Source organism: Amblyraja radiata, chromosome 38 (genome assembly GCF_010909765.2).
Source record: "Amblyraja radiata isolate CabotCenter1 chromosome 38, sAmbRad1.1.pri, whole genome shotgun sequence".
In the NCBI taxonomy this organism is placed as follows: Eukaryota; Metazoa; Chordata; class Chondrichthyes; order Rajiformes; family Rajidae; genus Amblyraja; species Amblyraja radiata.
Genome location: NC_045993.1, coordinates 4,095,344 through 4,112,840, shown reverse-complemented (window position 1 = coordinate 4,112,840; position 17,497 = coordinate 4,095,344). Strand labels below are relative to the sequence as shown.

The 17,497-nt window shown below is 38.1% G+C and overlaps 1 protein-coding gene across 18 annotated transcripts in view; it reads left to right on the top strand.

Annotated features, from left to right (window-relative positions):
- The window catches only part of LOC116967094 (activating transcription factor 7-interacting protein 1-like), a 102,626-nt gene that overhangs the window by 70,790 nt on the left and 14,339 nt on the right, over positions 1-17,497 (top strand). For all 18 annotated transcript variants that reach the window (XM_033013574.1, XM_033013575.1, XM_033013583.1 and 15 more), the window contains 4 exons: positions 3,324-3,439; positions 5,030-5,118; positions 6,161-6,847; positions 9,739-9,830. In XM_033013574.1, coding sequence (XP_032869465.1) covers positions 3,324-3,439; positions 5,030-5,118; positions 6,161-6,847; positions 9,739-9,830 — 984 coding nt within the window. The remainder of the gene's footprint in view (positions 1-3,323; positions 3,440-5,029; positions 5,119-6,160; positions 6,848-9,738; positions 9,831-17,497) is intronic.

The following is a 17,497-nucleotide window of genomic DNA, read 5'->3' as shown; positions in this document are numbered from 1 at the left end:
CTGTTGAAAAGGTCCGATTGCACAGCTTTTGCACATTTTTATATTGTTTCTATCATTTCAAAATGTGGAAATGTTTATTGAATAACAGCGAATTATGTTATTGCAGAGATCTGAGATGGAGTATTTTTGCATTAGGCTAATTGAAATATTAATCATGCATTTATTGTGAAAAGTCTGAATAGCAGTAGACGTACACATAGATTCCAAATGTAAAGGATTTGTAAGGATTCAAATTACTTTTTCAGCAAACCATGTATTTTTTTAATTTAAAAATAACTGAAACATCTACTACTGTACAAATTGTATACCAGAATGCAAAAGATTTTTTTCCATGGCGACCTTTTTTTACTCGTGGGCATTTTTCAGCATTTTGAAAAATACACCGCGACCTAGCTGAGGCCTCGAGTACGTGGGGACTACTCTCGAGCATGAAGGAGAGTTACAAAGACCTCCTAGGACCTCGTGTCGACCATGCTGCGAGTATGATTCGAGGGCAAACTCTTCTGAACTCGTGGATTAGGTCGCTGCAGTGGGACAGCTCCTTAAAGCATAATTAAGCAAATTTGTTATGAGTTGATAACAGTTGATCCATCATTACTTACAGCTAGTAGAACTGCTGCCTCACAGTGTCAACAATCTGGGTTCAATCATAATCTTTACAGTTCATGTGGTGTTTGCACATTTTGCATATAACCTGGTGAGTTTCACCAAGGTTCTTGGTTTCGTCATGCCTACCAAAAATATGGAAATTGTCGCGTATGTGGTAAATGGCAGGATCTGGGGTAGTTGATGGAAATGTGAAGAATATAGGACAAACTAGTGGAAAATGGGCATTGTGATGGGCTTTGCTAAGGCATCCAAACAACATTTTATTTGGAGCCTACAAGAGTGCACGTAAGGGGAAGCTGGTTACCACATGAGGGAGGAAGGAAGAGAATGTATTGATGAGAGGTGAAGGAAATAAGAGGATTGTATGGAGCATGCATTATACTGGTTGAATGTCAGAGTCTGTTTCTTATGAGTTCAATTTTTAGTAGATTTGGTCGTTGCTGCAACATGGTAAAAGATATGAGTGAATTGTTCTTACACAAGATATACTGAATGGATGTGGTTCTGAAACTTCACCAGTCAGCTGCCATCAAAGTATGACATTTAGGTTGCCATGATAGGTTACAAAACCATCTAGGTTACAAAATTATATGATGAGAGGATTTTGTTTTGGAACTTTTAATGTTTTGAAAATGTATAACTGTTACTAATTTTGTAGGCATTACAGTTTTGTAGACATGACTTCTCCAGGGAAAGGAAGTTGAAATATATAAATGTTATGTGACTGCAGAGTCTACCATGTAATTTACATTCTTAAAAAAATACTCTGACTTCTCGAGAAATTGATTAAATATTTAAAGCTAACCAATTCTTTCAGGATTATGGAGTGAGAATTTGGGGGAGGGAGAGGAATGAGAATGTCCAGGTTGTTCTACAAAGCCAGCAGAGACTATGGCATAGTTATACAGCGTGGAAACAGGCCCTTCGGCCCAATTTGCCCACATCATCCAACATGTCCCAGCTACACCAATCGCACCTGCCTGCGTTTGGTCCATATCCTTCCAAACCTGTCCTATCCATGTGGATGTAAAAACTTCCCTGCTGCAATCCTTCCATGAACAGTAGTTGAGATCTTTACTCTTTCTTGGAATTGTAACAATCAGTGCCTGACTGGACAGAACTTCTCATCTGTAGTCATATTGAATTCCGCAAGGTGGTGCTGTTGATTTTGGAGGCATTACTCTTGTTGGTGCCATCTTCAGGCACCTGTGAGTTATTACTGCGGTGTACTTGAAGATGGGTTTCTTGTTATTTTACAGTCCATTAATTTCAAGCTTTGCAATATTTTAATGGATGAAATGAAAATAATTGTGGAGACCGAAGAGAAGTGCACACTTCATTATTCTCCTCCTCTGCGGACATCATTTATACACTTTGCAAACGCTTGGGGGGGGGGTGGGGGATGAAGAATTGTAGTTCTCCAAGTGATTCCTGTTTGAATCTTGTTGAGCACATAGTAGATTATGTTAATTATAGGAAAGTATATTTGTGAGTGATCCATAATTGCAGTTAAGGTTCATTTGTGTTGACTTGGACTCTGGGAACAAAATCGGCACATCGCTGTAAACAATGCGACAAGAATACAATAATAAATACTGCGAGTGAAAACTAAAAGACTGATGCAAAGATAGTGGTGCAATCTGAAACAGTGCAAAGCTATGCCAAAGTGCAAATTGCATTAACAGTAGAATTAAGAGTTAGAATATATGGCAGGCGTCTGCACATTGGCCATTCCCTTTTGTATCTATCTTTTGGAAGAATATGCAGTACCGTGAAAGCCCAGGCATCGAGACCAATAAAAGCTTCTTCCCCTCTACTATCAGATCACATTCTGCAGAATAAAACATTAGACATGGAATTGATACACTTGCCCTTGCTTTCATTGCAGTTTGTCACTGACATTTGTATCCTTCTAAAAGTTTTTTTTCTCAGTTTAGCCTGATGGATGTTTATGTTAACTTTTGTGTGGTTGTGTGTCTTGTTGCTTTTCACTTAGTATGGTTGTATGGTAACTCAAATTTCACTCTTATCTTAATTGGTACACGTGACAATAAACTGACCTTGAACCTTGAAAATTATTTAAAATAAAGCTGATAGATAAAAGATGCACAAATAATCACCGCCAGCTGTTGATGATTGGGGGAATAATAAAATAATGGAAGTTTCAAAAATATGTAGCAGATTTAGATTAAGTAAATAGAAGCTGTACCCATCAGTGTAAGATGATAACTAGGAGAACAAATTCCAAGAGCAGAAGATTCGATATTTATGCAGGGTGATTATGATCAGAATCTCCGTCAATAAATGCAGTCAAAGCACAGACGATCAAGTCTTTCTAAGGAAACTTAAATTGAAATTAGAGAGAAAATAACTTGGTTATGACAAAAGAATGACTAAGTAAATGGTACCACAATGTGCCAATACGGATTCAATTTGAATGGATGCCTCTTGCACTGTACTGAATTGATGTTTCTATTATGTTTATTAAAGATCAGAACAGCAGACGCAGAAAAGGGCAGATTATTGAAGATCGACGTACTAAATTGGTTTTCTTTAAAAGCATCTGTTGGTAGAGTCTGTTTCAGGACCAATAGAGTACATTTGCTTTAATTGAGTCTTTTGATGTCCCATAAGCTGCTGTGATATATTCTTGTCTTGAGCAAATGAAATAATAATGATAGCAATTGCATTATTATTATTTTCTGTTTTTTCAGAATATTTCCGTCTCCATACCTCAACAATCATCTGGAGCCCAGACTACGCAACCCAATTCTCCCAGCAAATCCTGCAACCCCCCTGTTAGTGTTTCTAGCACCGTGCAGTGTCGTAGGTAAGTCGCCTTTTTCATCTGATTCAGCCTGTCACTTTGTTTAAAGTTATGTAATCACTTATTCAAATTGTGCAATATACAAAGGGAGGAAAAATAAATTCTGACAAATGAGACAACCACTGGTAAACACTACTGATGACGAAGTGGCTTTTAATGAAAGATCATTCATACAGGTGGAGCCAGAATATTTCTGCCTCCTATTGTCATGTGTCTCTGTAATATAAATTGTCCCACATGAGCTAAGCAACCATACATACAGTGCATCCCACATCCTACCACTTGTAGACTTATTTTGCAAGACTTGAGAAGATGAGTTTTGAGAAGGTTTTAGTAAAGATGCATCAATGATCTTGTCAGAGGCAGGAAGTATTGAAATATAAATTATAATCAGTCTGAGACAAAAATTCATAGGGCAGAGATTGAATGGCTAATATATTGGCAGCTGTAATGTGAATAGATGAAGCAGCATTCAACTGTTGAGAATGGGCAAGGAAACTGGCAGTAAGCATTAAATTCGCCTTTTCTTGGAGGCTTTATTATAACATAAGTTAAATTGCAAGTTTTTTAATGACATATTTTATTAAATTTACTTTTCAGTGCTGATTTTCAGAAAGAAAATAAACTTATATATGATTAAACTATTATATTTTATATATATTATTATTATTATTATTATTTATTTATTTTGTTCCTTTCCAATATATTTTATATATATATAGGAAAGGAACAAATTTTTTTTTGGAATATTTTGTTTTATTTATATATAATATATATACAAAATATTCATTTTTTTGTTCAATTCCTCGATATATTTTAGCTGCCTGTAGATAATAGATTATTGTAGGAGATCTAGCCACCCAGTGATCCTGGCTTCACTATCAGAATTTTCAACTCTTTGCGATTCATAATTTTGCATTCTTTATGTATAATTTACCAACCGCGGCACAGCGGTGTAGCGAAAGAGCTGCGCCAGAGACCCGGGTTCGATCCTGACTATGGGTGCTGTCTGTACAGCATCTCTATGTTCACCCCGTAACGTGCATGGGTGTTCTCCGAGATCTTCGGTTTCCTCCCACACTCCAAAGATTTGCAGGTTCATTGGCTTGGTATAAATGTAAACAAATTATCCCTAATGTGCGGTGATCGCTGGTCGGTGCGGATTCGGGAAGGCCGAACGGCATGTTTCCGTGCTGTATCTCTAAACTAATAATGATCCACTCAAGCTTCGGTGAGCATCAAATGTCCCTTCTCTGGTTCTTTAGTCTATATCTAATTGTCATTAAGATTATTTCAATTCAAATTGCATTTCTCTTGTTAATTTTGAATCATAATATGTATTAACTTCTGATCCGCACCTCCAAACTAATCTTCCCTACGCCTTATCTATAATGATTTCGGTTTCAATTTCAGGGGTATTTCCAGGTCCATTGTTTTATTCTGCATTCAGCTGAAGTCATGCTTCTTTGTGTCATAAACTTCACGTTAAAAAAATCAACAAGTTAAGTAGCAAGAATGATAACAATTTTAGGAAATGATATTTCTTACTATTGGTTCTAGTATACAATTTTGGTTTCCATTTTCTATTTTCAGTGGAACAGTAAGGCAGATGTTGGATTTAAGAAGAAATATAGCTGATAGCACAGTATCAGGCCAGCCGTCTGCAAACACAAATAATACAGGTACTTGTAAACTATTTATTGCAACATTCAGTGCTGTTCTGTGGTATCTTGTGACTGTACTAAGAGCACATCATTTACTCTATTCCCCCTTTCATCTAACCCCAACAAGACCTACCATGCTTGCCAAGTATGTTAGTTACAGTAAAACTCTTAATAGTCCACTTTCTAATTATTTGGAAATCCCAGTGGTTCAGCATCTACCTCACAGAGGCCCAGTGCATCGTGCTCCCTTGGAAGCACACAAAGGCCCACCCCACCTAAAGCGTACAGGGGCCCACTGCCAAGAATCTCACAAGAGCCCACTCACTGCAGTCTCGTGAATCAGAATAATATTATTTTAAGCCCTTAAATTGCAAAAATTTTTAATGCTTAATTTGGGGATATAATTGCAAGTTTTGTAATTTATATTATTTTCTATTCCAACTAACACATTTGCATTCTATTTTGCCATCCAAATAAGAGAATAAGATGTTGCAAACCTGTAAAAACTTAATTTGTGGGAACTTATAGATGTCTGTCAGAAATGACTTTTAAAATGGCATCTTGTTAACTGTATTCCAGTTATGTGCCGCTATTGTTGTGTTTTTGGCTCTAAAGACATAGAATAATGACCTGCTTTAATGTCTACTGTGAAAGCACCAGCGTGAGTTGGGTCTTGGTGTGTTGCCATGTCATTAAATCTGCCCCATTTTGCTGTGCAATGGGGATCCAAAGGGTTGTATAATAGATCTGAATTGGCACTGATGTTTTGCTTTCCGTAGGATCAGTCATACTGAAGGCCATCACTTTTTTCTCGTTTACTATACTGTTTGCGGAGTACTATGTTTACATATTCTGTCATGCTGCTGCAAGTAAGAATTTCATTGTTCTATCTGGGATATATGACAATAAAACACTTGATTCTTGTTGCCTGCACACCAGACTTGTGCAGTCCCATGGGCGAAGGCCATTAGGGTGCATGAATAGAACCTTCGGAAGAAAGTGGACTGGGAAGTATATCTATATTTATAGATTCTAATTGAAGGCTGTTCTATTGTTATAGGTATTGTCACAAACCTCACACCACCTCAGGTAGTTGGCGGACAAACGAAACCTCAGAATACAGGGTCATCTGGTGCTGTGGTTACTCCTGTGCTCCCAGCAACTGCAGCGGTGGTAGGAACCAATCAGTCGGTGCCAGCCTCTGGCAGTAACCAGCCTATTCCAGTATCTCTACAGTCAGTGCCAGTATTACTTACGGTTCCGGTGGCAATGTCTTCCCAACCTCAGCTTCTGCAGGCCTCAACAAACAACTTGATGACCAACCAGCAACCCGGACTTGAGTTTCTATCTGTTCAATCCCAACCTACGCTTAACATCCTCCCAAAACCACTTGCACCACAAATGCTGAATGTAACAAAAGCAAATGGTGCTAGTACTTCTTTGCCAAGCCCAGGAGTGCAGAGGAAGTCTCCTGCAACTATGGGATCAATGCAGATAAGTAATGCTATTTCCAATCAGACTGCTTCTGTGATTAGTTCCCAGACTGTTCTTTCACCGGTTTCACAAATTTCCCGGACGTCACAGCAATCTTTGAATTCTCCAGGTCATTTTAGCCCTTCAAATACTACTAGGCCTGGATTACCACCAAGGCCATCACAGACTTACGGCCAAGGACTAGTTTCTGTGTCATCAGGTCAACCATTAACATCCAGCTCAGATGCCACCAATATAGGACCATCCAGAACAGGTAAAATAAATCACATGTTAAGATTGAAATATTGTTAGTTCGTCTATGTGTTTTGTATATATATTTAAGTAACATATTTACTGTGTTTTATTGAGCTGCCTTTCACTGTCATTCCATTTATATATGTTTTTAATTCATGAAAAGCCATTTGATCCATAATTAAATTATTGAAGCCCACAGTCTTATTTCAAAAATGATAATGCTGTCATTGCTAATGTACAATTGTGTCCCAATTAAGGACATTAACAGAGCCACAATAAGTCTAAATACCAGTTTATAGAATAGTTACAAGAAACAAAAATGAGGAAATTAAATTTGGTTTTAGCGGTGGATTGATATTTATTCATGTTCATTTTAGAACATTGGTAGTGCATTGCATTGCTTGGAATATGAGATGCATTATTTAATCTGAGACAAAAGGATAACTTTGCCTTAAAAGATAAATTGTAATTTAACATATCGGAAATCCTTACATAGGTTTAAAGGATGATCTATAGTTGCTTGCCCATGGAGCTCATTTCATTTTACCTGCAACAGGCCCTCAGGGCCAGTCTTCCTCTGGGGAAACGGATCCCACCCAGAATAAAGAAGTCCAGCATAACAAAATCATGCCTTATTGACTGCAACTGATTTGTTCTTTCACCCACCAACTCCTTCATCAACTAACAAACCTGAAGCTGAAATTGATATTGGTGAATAACTTTGGTTTTACAAATTCTAATATTGAGATATTATTAAAAATAAAACACTATTATACATTTTAACTTGCTAATTAAAACCCATTTAAACATAAATATAATCAAATAATTTTACTTACATAAAAAATTGCCATTCTTATCAGAATTTTTTTTTCTCTTTGAAATTAATGGTCATGCTGATGTGGAGATGTTGACATTTAATCCTTGAGCAGAGTGAGTTAAAAGTTACTTGAACGCACAAGAGGTTTTGATAGAATAGTTGGACAATATACCATGGTACGCCAGATTTTCCGCTCCTAATAATTTATGGCCTCTGTCTAATTTAAATGCTGATTCGGTGATAAGCTCAGTGAGGAGGATAGAAAATTACTTTGGGAAGACTTTGACAGAGTGATGAAATGAACAAATATTGGGTATATGAAAGCAGAATACAGAAGCAAGGGAGCTACTCGAAACCATGTATGTCACAGTTTAGACCTCAACTGGAGCATTGTGTCCAATTCGGAAATAGCATCTTAGCAGAAATGTCAACACTTGTAAAATAGTTTTAGAGGCATATGGGCCAAATGCAGGCAGCTGGGACTAATGTAGACGGGACATGTTGGTTGGTGTGCAATTTGGGCCGATGGGCCTGTTTCCATGCTGTATGACTGACTAAGAGTGTTATTAGGAATGAAGAGCTTTGGTGGTGTGAAGTCTTGATTTCTAAGGGTTGTTCTCCTTTGAGCAAGGAAAGTTAAAGGGAGACTTACACAGGTGTGCAAAGTCATAGTCACTAGAGATCGCAAGTTTAAGTTAATTGGAGTTCTAATTGAGAATGGCAAGAGAGGGGAAATTAGGGAAAAAATGTATGTTCCAGCAAGCGTGGCCTGAAAGGAGAGTGGAAGGTAATTATAGAAGCAACTTTAAAACGTAGTATACATTAAAAGGAGAAATTTGCAGAGCTACATGAAATAGTTAGAAAGTGAGAGTAGTCAGCTAATTGAGTTGCTGCATCACAGTTCCAGCAACCAAGCTTCAATTCTGACTTCTAGTGCCATCTATATGCTGTTTGCACATTCTCCCTGTGATTGTGTGTGTTTCCTCTGGTTGCAATGGTTTTTCACACATCACAAAATAGTGTGCAGGTTGGTAGGTTAATTGGTCACTCTAGCTTGTCTGGTGTGTGTAGATTAGTGATAGAATCTGGAGGAAGCTAATGGGAATGTAGAGAGAATAAAATGTTTAAAGATAGGATTAATGTAATTAGGTGCTTGATGGCCAGCATGGACTCTGGACTGAAGGGCCTGTCTCCGTTCAGCATTCCTTGTAGCTCTATGGTTCTATTAACTAGTTGTTTCAAGGAACTGGCATAAAAACAATTGCCAACCTCATGAGCTTTATGATTCCTGGATGCATAAGTTATCAGAAACTTGTAGAAGTTTGTCTGAGTGATGTTACAATTGTATGCGGTCTAAATTTGTTGCCTTTATTTTTATGAAATGGATTCTATGCACCTCTGCCTCCAACTCCCACTGAGTGGATTGAATTCTGGTTTATTCAAAACTGATGGCCTGAACTGGTTTTGAAACTCATTAGCCGTTTAAAATTGACAGTTTGGGAATGAAAGGATGAAGACACAGCAATTATAGCTAACACTTAACTTTGCTTATGTGAACTTTTCAATTGAGGTGCACTAGTTTTGGCTGTATAACGACCTATTATTAGAATGTCAGTAAAGTGGGTTACAATGTACATGAGATCTTTGGAATTAAACAAAAAAATAGAAAATGCTAAAAATGTACTGTTCGTTGCCAGGAAATCAGAAAGGAAACAATGCTTTCATGATGTACCAGTTATATAGCTTCTGCATCCAGAAGTAGATCAAATTAGAAACTGCATATATATATATATATATATATATATATAAGTATATAACTTAGAAGGTGTGCAGAAGATATATAACAATATTATGTAATTGTTTTCTAATGCACCCTTTTGGTTGTGTTTTCATGAGAGCTGTAAGAAAAACATCTATTCAAGTTGTTGGAGCTCATTTTAAAACTAGAATTGCTTTTATGCTAAGTGAAAAGATTAATATTGCAGCAGTAGTTGGAACAAAGAACCTTTGAAAGGAAACACTTAAAAAAACTTGTCTCTGACATTCTTGTGTTAAGCTGAAACATTAATGAATTGCTTTTACCCCATTAACAGAAAGTAGCCTCAGTCAGGGCACCCAGAGACTTTCTACAGCAGTTCCTGGAGAATCGCCAGCCATTAAGAAAACTTCTCCTAGTGGCAACCAGGTGGGTACAGCACATTTATCATAGCACTTAATAACTTCAATTATAGCCCACTGATGGGAAACTGCCGACTAGCTCTAAAGATGTGGCTAGAAAGATAGTAGAATTATACCTTTTGGGTTGAATTTGGTTGTTGTTTGTAAAGGAATATGATCAACCAGAATCGTCATATCATTCCATTCTCAGGTTGGTTGGACATGCATCTGCTTGCAATTCTGGGCCACTAGAGCTTTAAGGAGTGACATGCTCTTCATGATAACCTCTCCACTAACAGTGGATTATAATATAGCCTTTCTTTGATAAATTTCCATTTTTGCCAAATGCACAGGGGATCTAATCAGAAAAATATGCCACTTTTGTTCATTAGTATAATGGATGTTAAAATTATGGATCATTCAGTATAAAGATTTACGATGGTAGATGGTGGAAGACTTCCACAAGCACCCAAAGAGAATAAACTGTGGGGAGGGCAGATGGCTTATCTGCATTATGTTATGCATTTATAACTTTCCCGTGTCAGAAAGAAGACAGATCTGCAAACCATTTGGTTGAAATATAACACAGAAAGAGTGAGAGGGGAAGTCTTGTGCATTCTCTAAATAAACTGGAAAGATTATCTAAATGAAACCAGAGCCTATTAGCAGAATATGACTGCATTCCTCATTCATTCTTCAAAAAGTAGGCTGCTCAAAGTTTTCCAAATGCTTCAGTGTGGTGGAGTATCCTGATGTGATTCTCATTGCTGCTCTGCCTCTTACGAAAACCTTGTCCTGCATCTGGGTAACTCGCCGCTGAAGCCGATCAGAGTGCTGGCACAGAGGTTCAGTCAGCCAAGGTTTGTCAGAAAATGTAAGCCTTTTCCTATTTCTATTACAGATTCTCTTCAGTGCAACAATAAAGTTTTTCCAGTTCTTCTAGAGAATACATGCATGAATAGGATGTATTATTCTCCATTTGGATTCATAGTTTCTCAGCAGTTGAAAGATCATGTAGCTATGCAGGAGATTTAGCATTCTTTTGGGTTTTTTTCCCCAAACTCAACCGTAATTTGTCTTTCCACTATTTCTGTGACAACATGTAATGCCATGGTTTGCAATGTGTGAAAGTGAGTGGTTAATAGGGTGTGCACTGTTGAGTATTGAGATACTTTTGCCTAATGAACGTCACCTGCTGGATAATTTTTCTTTGTTTTTAATTTAATAAATTTTTTTAAAGCATTGTATCAAAAAATTACGTATTACTCCGCAATTCACAGCTGTCCGACAAAACAGCGTCTCACTCCCCACTCTACACCTTTGGCATTTTCGATGGCAACACTCTGCTCAGTTTTGAGGACCAAATGACAGATGAACACGTTGCCAGTGACGAGCTTTTAGACGGCGCTAGACGGCATGTTAGTGTGACAGAAGATGATCCTATTGGGCTCGAGGAGGAACGCAACGAGAAGAACACACGCAAGCAGACAGATTGGGCAGTGAATATCCTAAAACAGTGGCTTATTGAAAAGGGCAAAGATGATCAATTTGAAAGTATATCAGTTGAAGAACTTAATGGTATTTTGAGAGAGTTTTACGGCACTGTGAGGAATCATGATGGTAACACTTATAGTATTTCCAGTTATAAATCGATCCGAGCTGGTTTAAACAGGCACCTTAAGATGCCTCCTCATAGCCAGCAGATCTGCCTGATGCAGGATAAGGAATTCAGCAATGCCAATAGTGTGTTTCTGGGAGTGCTTAAAATACTAAGAAACCAAGGGAAGGATGAGACAAATCATCACCCCCCAATCAATGCAGACGACCATCGAAAGATCAGAACATCTGGGGTTCTGGGACTTCATACACCCCTTGCACTCGTGAATAAAGTCTGGTTTGACCTGCAGTTGCACTTTGCCAAGCGTGGACGGGAAATCCTTCGGGACCTCCCTCCGGATGCTTTCGTTATTAAGCGAGATCCCAATGGAAGACGCTATGCAGTGCTGAAGTACACAGGAAAACGTAGGAGCCGCGAGGACCCGTTGAAACTGGGGCGGATGTACGATATGCCAGGAGATGCAAACTGTCCGGTCATCTCACTTGAGCTTTATATATCTAAGCTGCCACCTGAACCTCCTGCCTTTTACCTTCATCCTCTAAAATTAACACCAGAACAGTTATGTGAACAACCTGTCTGGTATAAGCGAGAGCCGATGGGGGTTAATTATCTGGGAAGCATGATGCCTAGAATCAGTATTGCTGCCAGACTGTCCCAGAGGTACACCAACCATTCACTCAGAACTACGACAGTCCGTCTCCTGTGCGATGCAGGCCTCGGAGCAAGAGAGATCATGGCACTTACAGGACATCGTTCAGAATCCAGCATTAGAAACTACTGGGGAGCTGCTGAATTTCAGTACCGGGCCTGGTCCGACGTATTAGACAATGTGGGATTCAACTACATTTACACAGCTCCAAGTTCTGCAGTACATGAACAACAACCAGGAACTTCAGCATCCACAGGAAACATAGTGACTTTGAATCCCAATGTTATTTCTGCGAAAACTAGTCGGATCGTCTTGCAGAACTGTGTCATAAAGCAGGAACCGCTCACATGAACTGAGTGGCACAGTGAATGAAATTCAATAACTGCACAGAAAAATATTTTAAACTAGCATATATATATATAGTTCTGAAATAAACAGCCGTAAAAGTATAATAGTTTGAAATTTCGGTGTTGTATTTAACATGACTCTGACTGAGTCAATGAAACTACTAGTTCTTTAAATTGAGCTTTTGATCAATAGAGGTTGGCTATTTTATAAAATATAATTCTAAGCTGCGGCAATAATTCCCAACTCAGTTGGCATTACTCCTAAAGTATATTTTATCTGTTATTACATCTCTGATTATAAAGGGACAGCAAAAATGTTGAAGCTGGGAATCTGCACAGGCGTTAAAATTGGGTGTACTGTGGGTCCAAAAGTATGCAATGAGGAGACCACAGGCTTGATGTAGATATCTGGCAAAGCTGCACCAAGACTTAGCTGCTTCACCAGAGGGTCTGAAATGCTGGGCCTTTGTTATAGCACTGATTACAATGCAGGAAGCCTGAGGATACCAATTCAGAATGGTACTTTAATTATAAAACTCAAGAAATACTAAATCAGAAGTCAATCTTATGCCAATAAAATGTACAAAATACAGCTCCAATTTGTATTAGATGAAATCTGACATCAAAAACTGGTTCCTTTGTAGTGCTAGTGTCCAGTAATAGTTACAAATGTCCATACTACATATGGATTTCCATCATAACCTTTAATCAGATTATCCAGGATCTGGAGTTAAACTATTATCCTTGTTGGATATTAGACACTTAACCTCATATGGGTCTATGCAGGAGACATTTCTGGAATGTTATTGTAGCAGTAGAATAGCATGTCTCTATGGCAGATTGAGGAGATGTTTTTAGCTAATGGGTTTGAGAGATAGAATCCCTTTCAATCAGTGGACATTGAACGTATAAAATATTTAAGTAGTATGTTTTTTCCTTTAACCTCTGTGAATGTTGCTGAAATAGAGGTGTTCTCAGTTGAACAAGAAAGATGGAATTTTTATTGAAAAAATAATTTCCCTTTTTTCATTAAATAAATCCATATAATTTTATCTATAAATTTATATAAAACTAAAACAAACTAAAGAGTACAATTTTAAAGAGGTATGAGTTCACATAGGAGTGGGTTGGGATGCAAAAGCAGGTTGGATACTCGGCTTTTTACATTGAGGTGTAGAGTACAAAAGCACAAAATATGCAAACAGTTTTGCAAATTACTGGTTAAGCCACGGCTGAAGAATTGTATCCCGTTTATGTGGCATCTGATTTTAGAGACAAAATCAGTGGCGTATACTAAATTATGTAGTGGCGTAGTAACTGACTAGAATTATACCAAGGATAAAAGATTGAAGAAATTAGGATTATTCTTGTTGAAGCAGAAATAGTTAAAATAATATTTGTGCTCATAGTCATGCAGCCAGGGGAGGAGATGAGAAGATTTGGCCAGTGGTGGCATCCCGTTGGAGGTGGCGAAAATGTCGGAGGCATATTTGTTGTATGTGACGGCTGGTAGGGTGGAAGGTGAGGACAAGGGGGATTCTGTCCTTGTTCCGAGTTGGGGGATGGGGAGTAAGAGCAGAGTTATGGGGTATAGAAGAGACCCTGGTGAGAGCCTCATCTATAGTAGAAGAGGGGAACCCCCGTTCCCTGAAGAATGAGTGCATCTCCGATGCCCTGGTGTGGAACACCTCATCCTGGGTGCAGATGCGGCATAGACGGAGGAATTGGGAGTAGGGGATGGAGTCCTTACAGGAAGCAGGGTGGGAAGAAGTGTAGTTCAGATAGCCATGGGAGTCAGTGGGTTTATAGGAGATGTCGGGCAGTAGTCAATCACCTGCGATGGAGATGGTGAGGTCTAGAAATGGTAGGGAAATGTTGGTAAAGGTCCAGTTGTATTTGAGTGCTGGATGGAAGTTAGTGGTGAAATAGATGAAGTCAGTGAGTTGTGTATGGGTGCAGGAGGCAGCACCAATGCAATCGTCGATGTAGCAGAGGTAGAGTTCGGGGATAGGGCCATGGTACGCCTCGAACAATGATTGTTCGACGTACCCTACAAAGAGGCAGGCATAGCTTGGGCCCATGCACTTGACCGTAACTACGCCTTGTATTTGGAGGAAATGGGAGGTGTCAAACGAAAAGTTGTAGGCGGAGGAGAGTATCAGTAGATGGGGATTGGTTGGTTCTGTGGTCGAGGAAGAAAGGGAGGGCTTTAAGACTAAGGAATACTTAGTGCTCAGGTTACATAGTGGAAGTTATTCCTTCTGTTAGTGACTTACCATTGAACTCATGAGATGTGACTAAACGACACACTTGCAATTTTAGCTGGGATCAAATTGCAACACAGAGACACATGTACCAATGTAGCCCATTTAATGGGCATCTTATGTTCAACCTAATCTAATGGGCGTCTTGTGTTCAGCCAATCTTGTGCTGGGATCTTCTGTTTTTTTGTAACTTTGCCATTACATTGGATTGCGGAGTAGACTTGATGGGCCGAATGGCTTAATTCTGCTCCTATATCTGATGAAATTATTGTTTCCACGGACGAGGCCTTTTTGTATTTATAAAGGTAAATTGACAAATGTAATTAAACTAGAGAAGGTGTAAAAGATTCACATGAATATTACCTGAACTGGTGGTCTTTAGTTATAAGGGGAGGTTGGATAGACTGGGACATTTTTTCCTGAGAGAAGGAGGCTGAGGTTAAAATTATGAGGGGCATAGATAAGGTAGAAAGTCACATTCTATTTCCCAGAGCAGCATGGGCTAATAGCTAGAGGACAAAGATTCAAAGGAAATCTGAGGGACTTATTTTTCACACAGATAGTAGATGTAGGGAATGGGCTGCCAGAGGAGGAAGTAGAGGCAAGTGCAATGATGATGCTACAATGATTTTTGGACAGGTTCATGGCTAGGAAAGGCCAGGAGGGATATAGGCTAAATACAGGCAGATGGGCAGCTTGATCGCCATGGATGACTTGGGCCAAAAGGTCTGTTTCCATGCTGTATAAGTCGGTGAATCTGTGACTAAATCCTTCATGTCAAGCTTCCAGTTGCATTACCCCTAATTTAACAAGTTGCTGCTTCAGTAAAGAGTATGATTGATATTTATTTGCCACCATCTGTCAGCATAATAAAATAAAATATAGGAAGAAAGTGGCTTTTAGAAACATGTTTTAGCTCTTCTAAATCGATAGCCATAATTATATAAAATGTAAATTTAGAAATCTGTTCAAATTAATATACGTAAGAATTTTTAAAAAAGATTCTTGTAAAAGGGTTTTAGAGAAGCTATTGCAAAGTTATCTGTGTAGAAGTAGTGTTAGAATTAATTACTGTGTAGAGTAATGAAGACAAAAATTAACCCACAATATTCAGTTTGCTATAATAGGATTTGAATATGCAAGTTGTGTTTCTGTGAGCCAAAACGTACTTAGCCATTTGTTTACATTGCACTTTTGATCCAGGGTTGTTGTTCCAGTCCCCAATTACTTAAAAAGTTGGAGCCATTTAGTTTTCAAGTATTAAGATCGAGCATTAATCAAAACATTTTGGATGCGTTCAACAGATTGGAACGCATCTGTGAAGAGAGCAGATATGTTGACGTTGCAATACAATATTACTGTATTTTGTGACAAAGTTTAAGAAATCTGGGCATCTTATATTGCGTCATTATAAATAAAGGAATTGCGCAATATGAATATTGTTTTCCTGACCATTACTGAGGTGGTGGTGGCTAGTTGAGCTAGTTCAGTTGGCTATATAGATTCATTTCTACTGATACTTGCCTCCACGCCTAAATGCAGGTTTAAATAAAATGAATTTTATTAGTCTTGGGCAAAGCTACCTCAGTCATCAAAAGCTCCAAATAAGTAACATTTTGAAGTTAACATTGTAAAAGGTTTTGCATTATTTTTTTAATTCTGATGTGCTTTAATTACTTGCTGCCATTTTAAAAAATGCAATCCAAAAATATGTGATATTATGATATTTTTCATTCGAAATAATAATGAGTAAGAAGGTTCCAGTCATCCTAGTAAATAATGCACTGGCCCATCAAATCTTATCGGTCATTTCCCTGTCTCCCGTACAGGGTCATTTGTGGTTTAATCTTGGGCAAGAAGAAGGTTAATGATGTGAACAAAACAGCTGTGCCTTAAAATAGTTTGAGTGGAAGGAAATTGATTTCAATATTATCTTATCCAAAACAAAAATTGATACTCAAACAAAAACTTGTACATGTTAGTGTAGGAACTCTAGAAGAGTAAAGCGGCCTTTTAAAATGTGTGTTTCTATGTTTTAGAAATAATCATAGTGGCAAACATCAGCATGTTACTAGACCAATTTCACAAAACCCAATGCAATGCTGTACAAATTTTCCAAAAGGAAACTTAATATTACTTGTATTTTAGCCTAAAGTTGAATTTTTTTTTAAATAATAGACTGAGCTAAGACTGTCAGAAGTAAATCTGTTGAGACACATGGCTGAGCGAATACCCATATCATTCATTAAATTCTCAAGTAATTGGAACTATTTCCCTTCCGTACAAGTAGCAGTAAAGTTTTAAAAAGTTAAGTAAAAACTAATAAACAATTGGATTATACTAAATAATCTGTTTCTAATATGCTTATCCTATTTTGCACAATACAATAAAACCATATTGGTTTGTTTTAAATGCATGGCACCTTATATAGTGTTATAAACAAGGCTGTTCCTTTCAGGGGAGGTTTTCTGTTAGAGTCATGCGTCAAGATATTGTATAAAATGTTATGATTTGACGATTGTGATTGGCTTCTATTTACTAAGTATGGTTGTTCTGTAACTGGATTTAGCACTAGTTTTAGAGTCCGACCTCTGCTTTGGAGCAGGCTTCATGTTTGAGGCAAAACAATTCTGCACTTTCAGCTACCATGACAAATTGATGCTGTTTTTATGGATAAAGTGAGGAGCAAGTGACTTTTACTACAGGAGAGGTTGTAATCCTAGATCTGCCTTTATCCAAAAGTATTAACTTAGAATTGATGGGGTGGGGGGGGGTTGTTATAGATTATACTGATTAGGGAGTGATAATGGTGTCTAA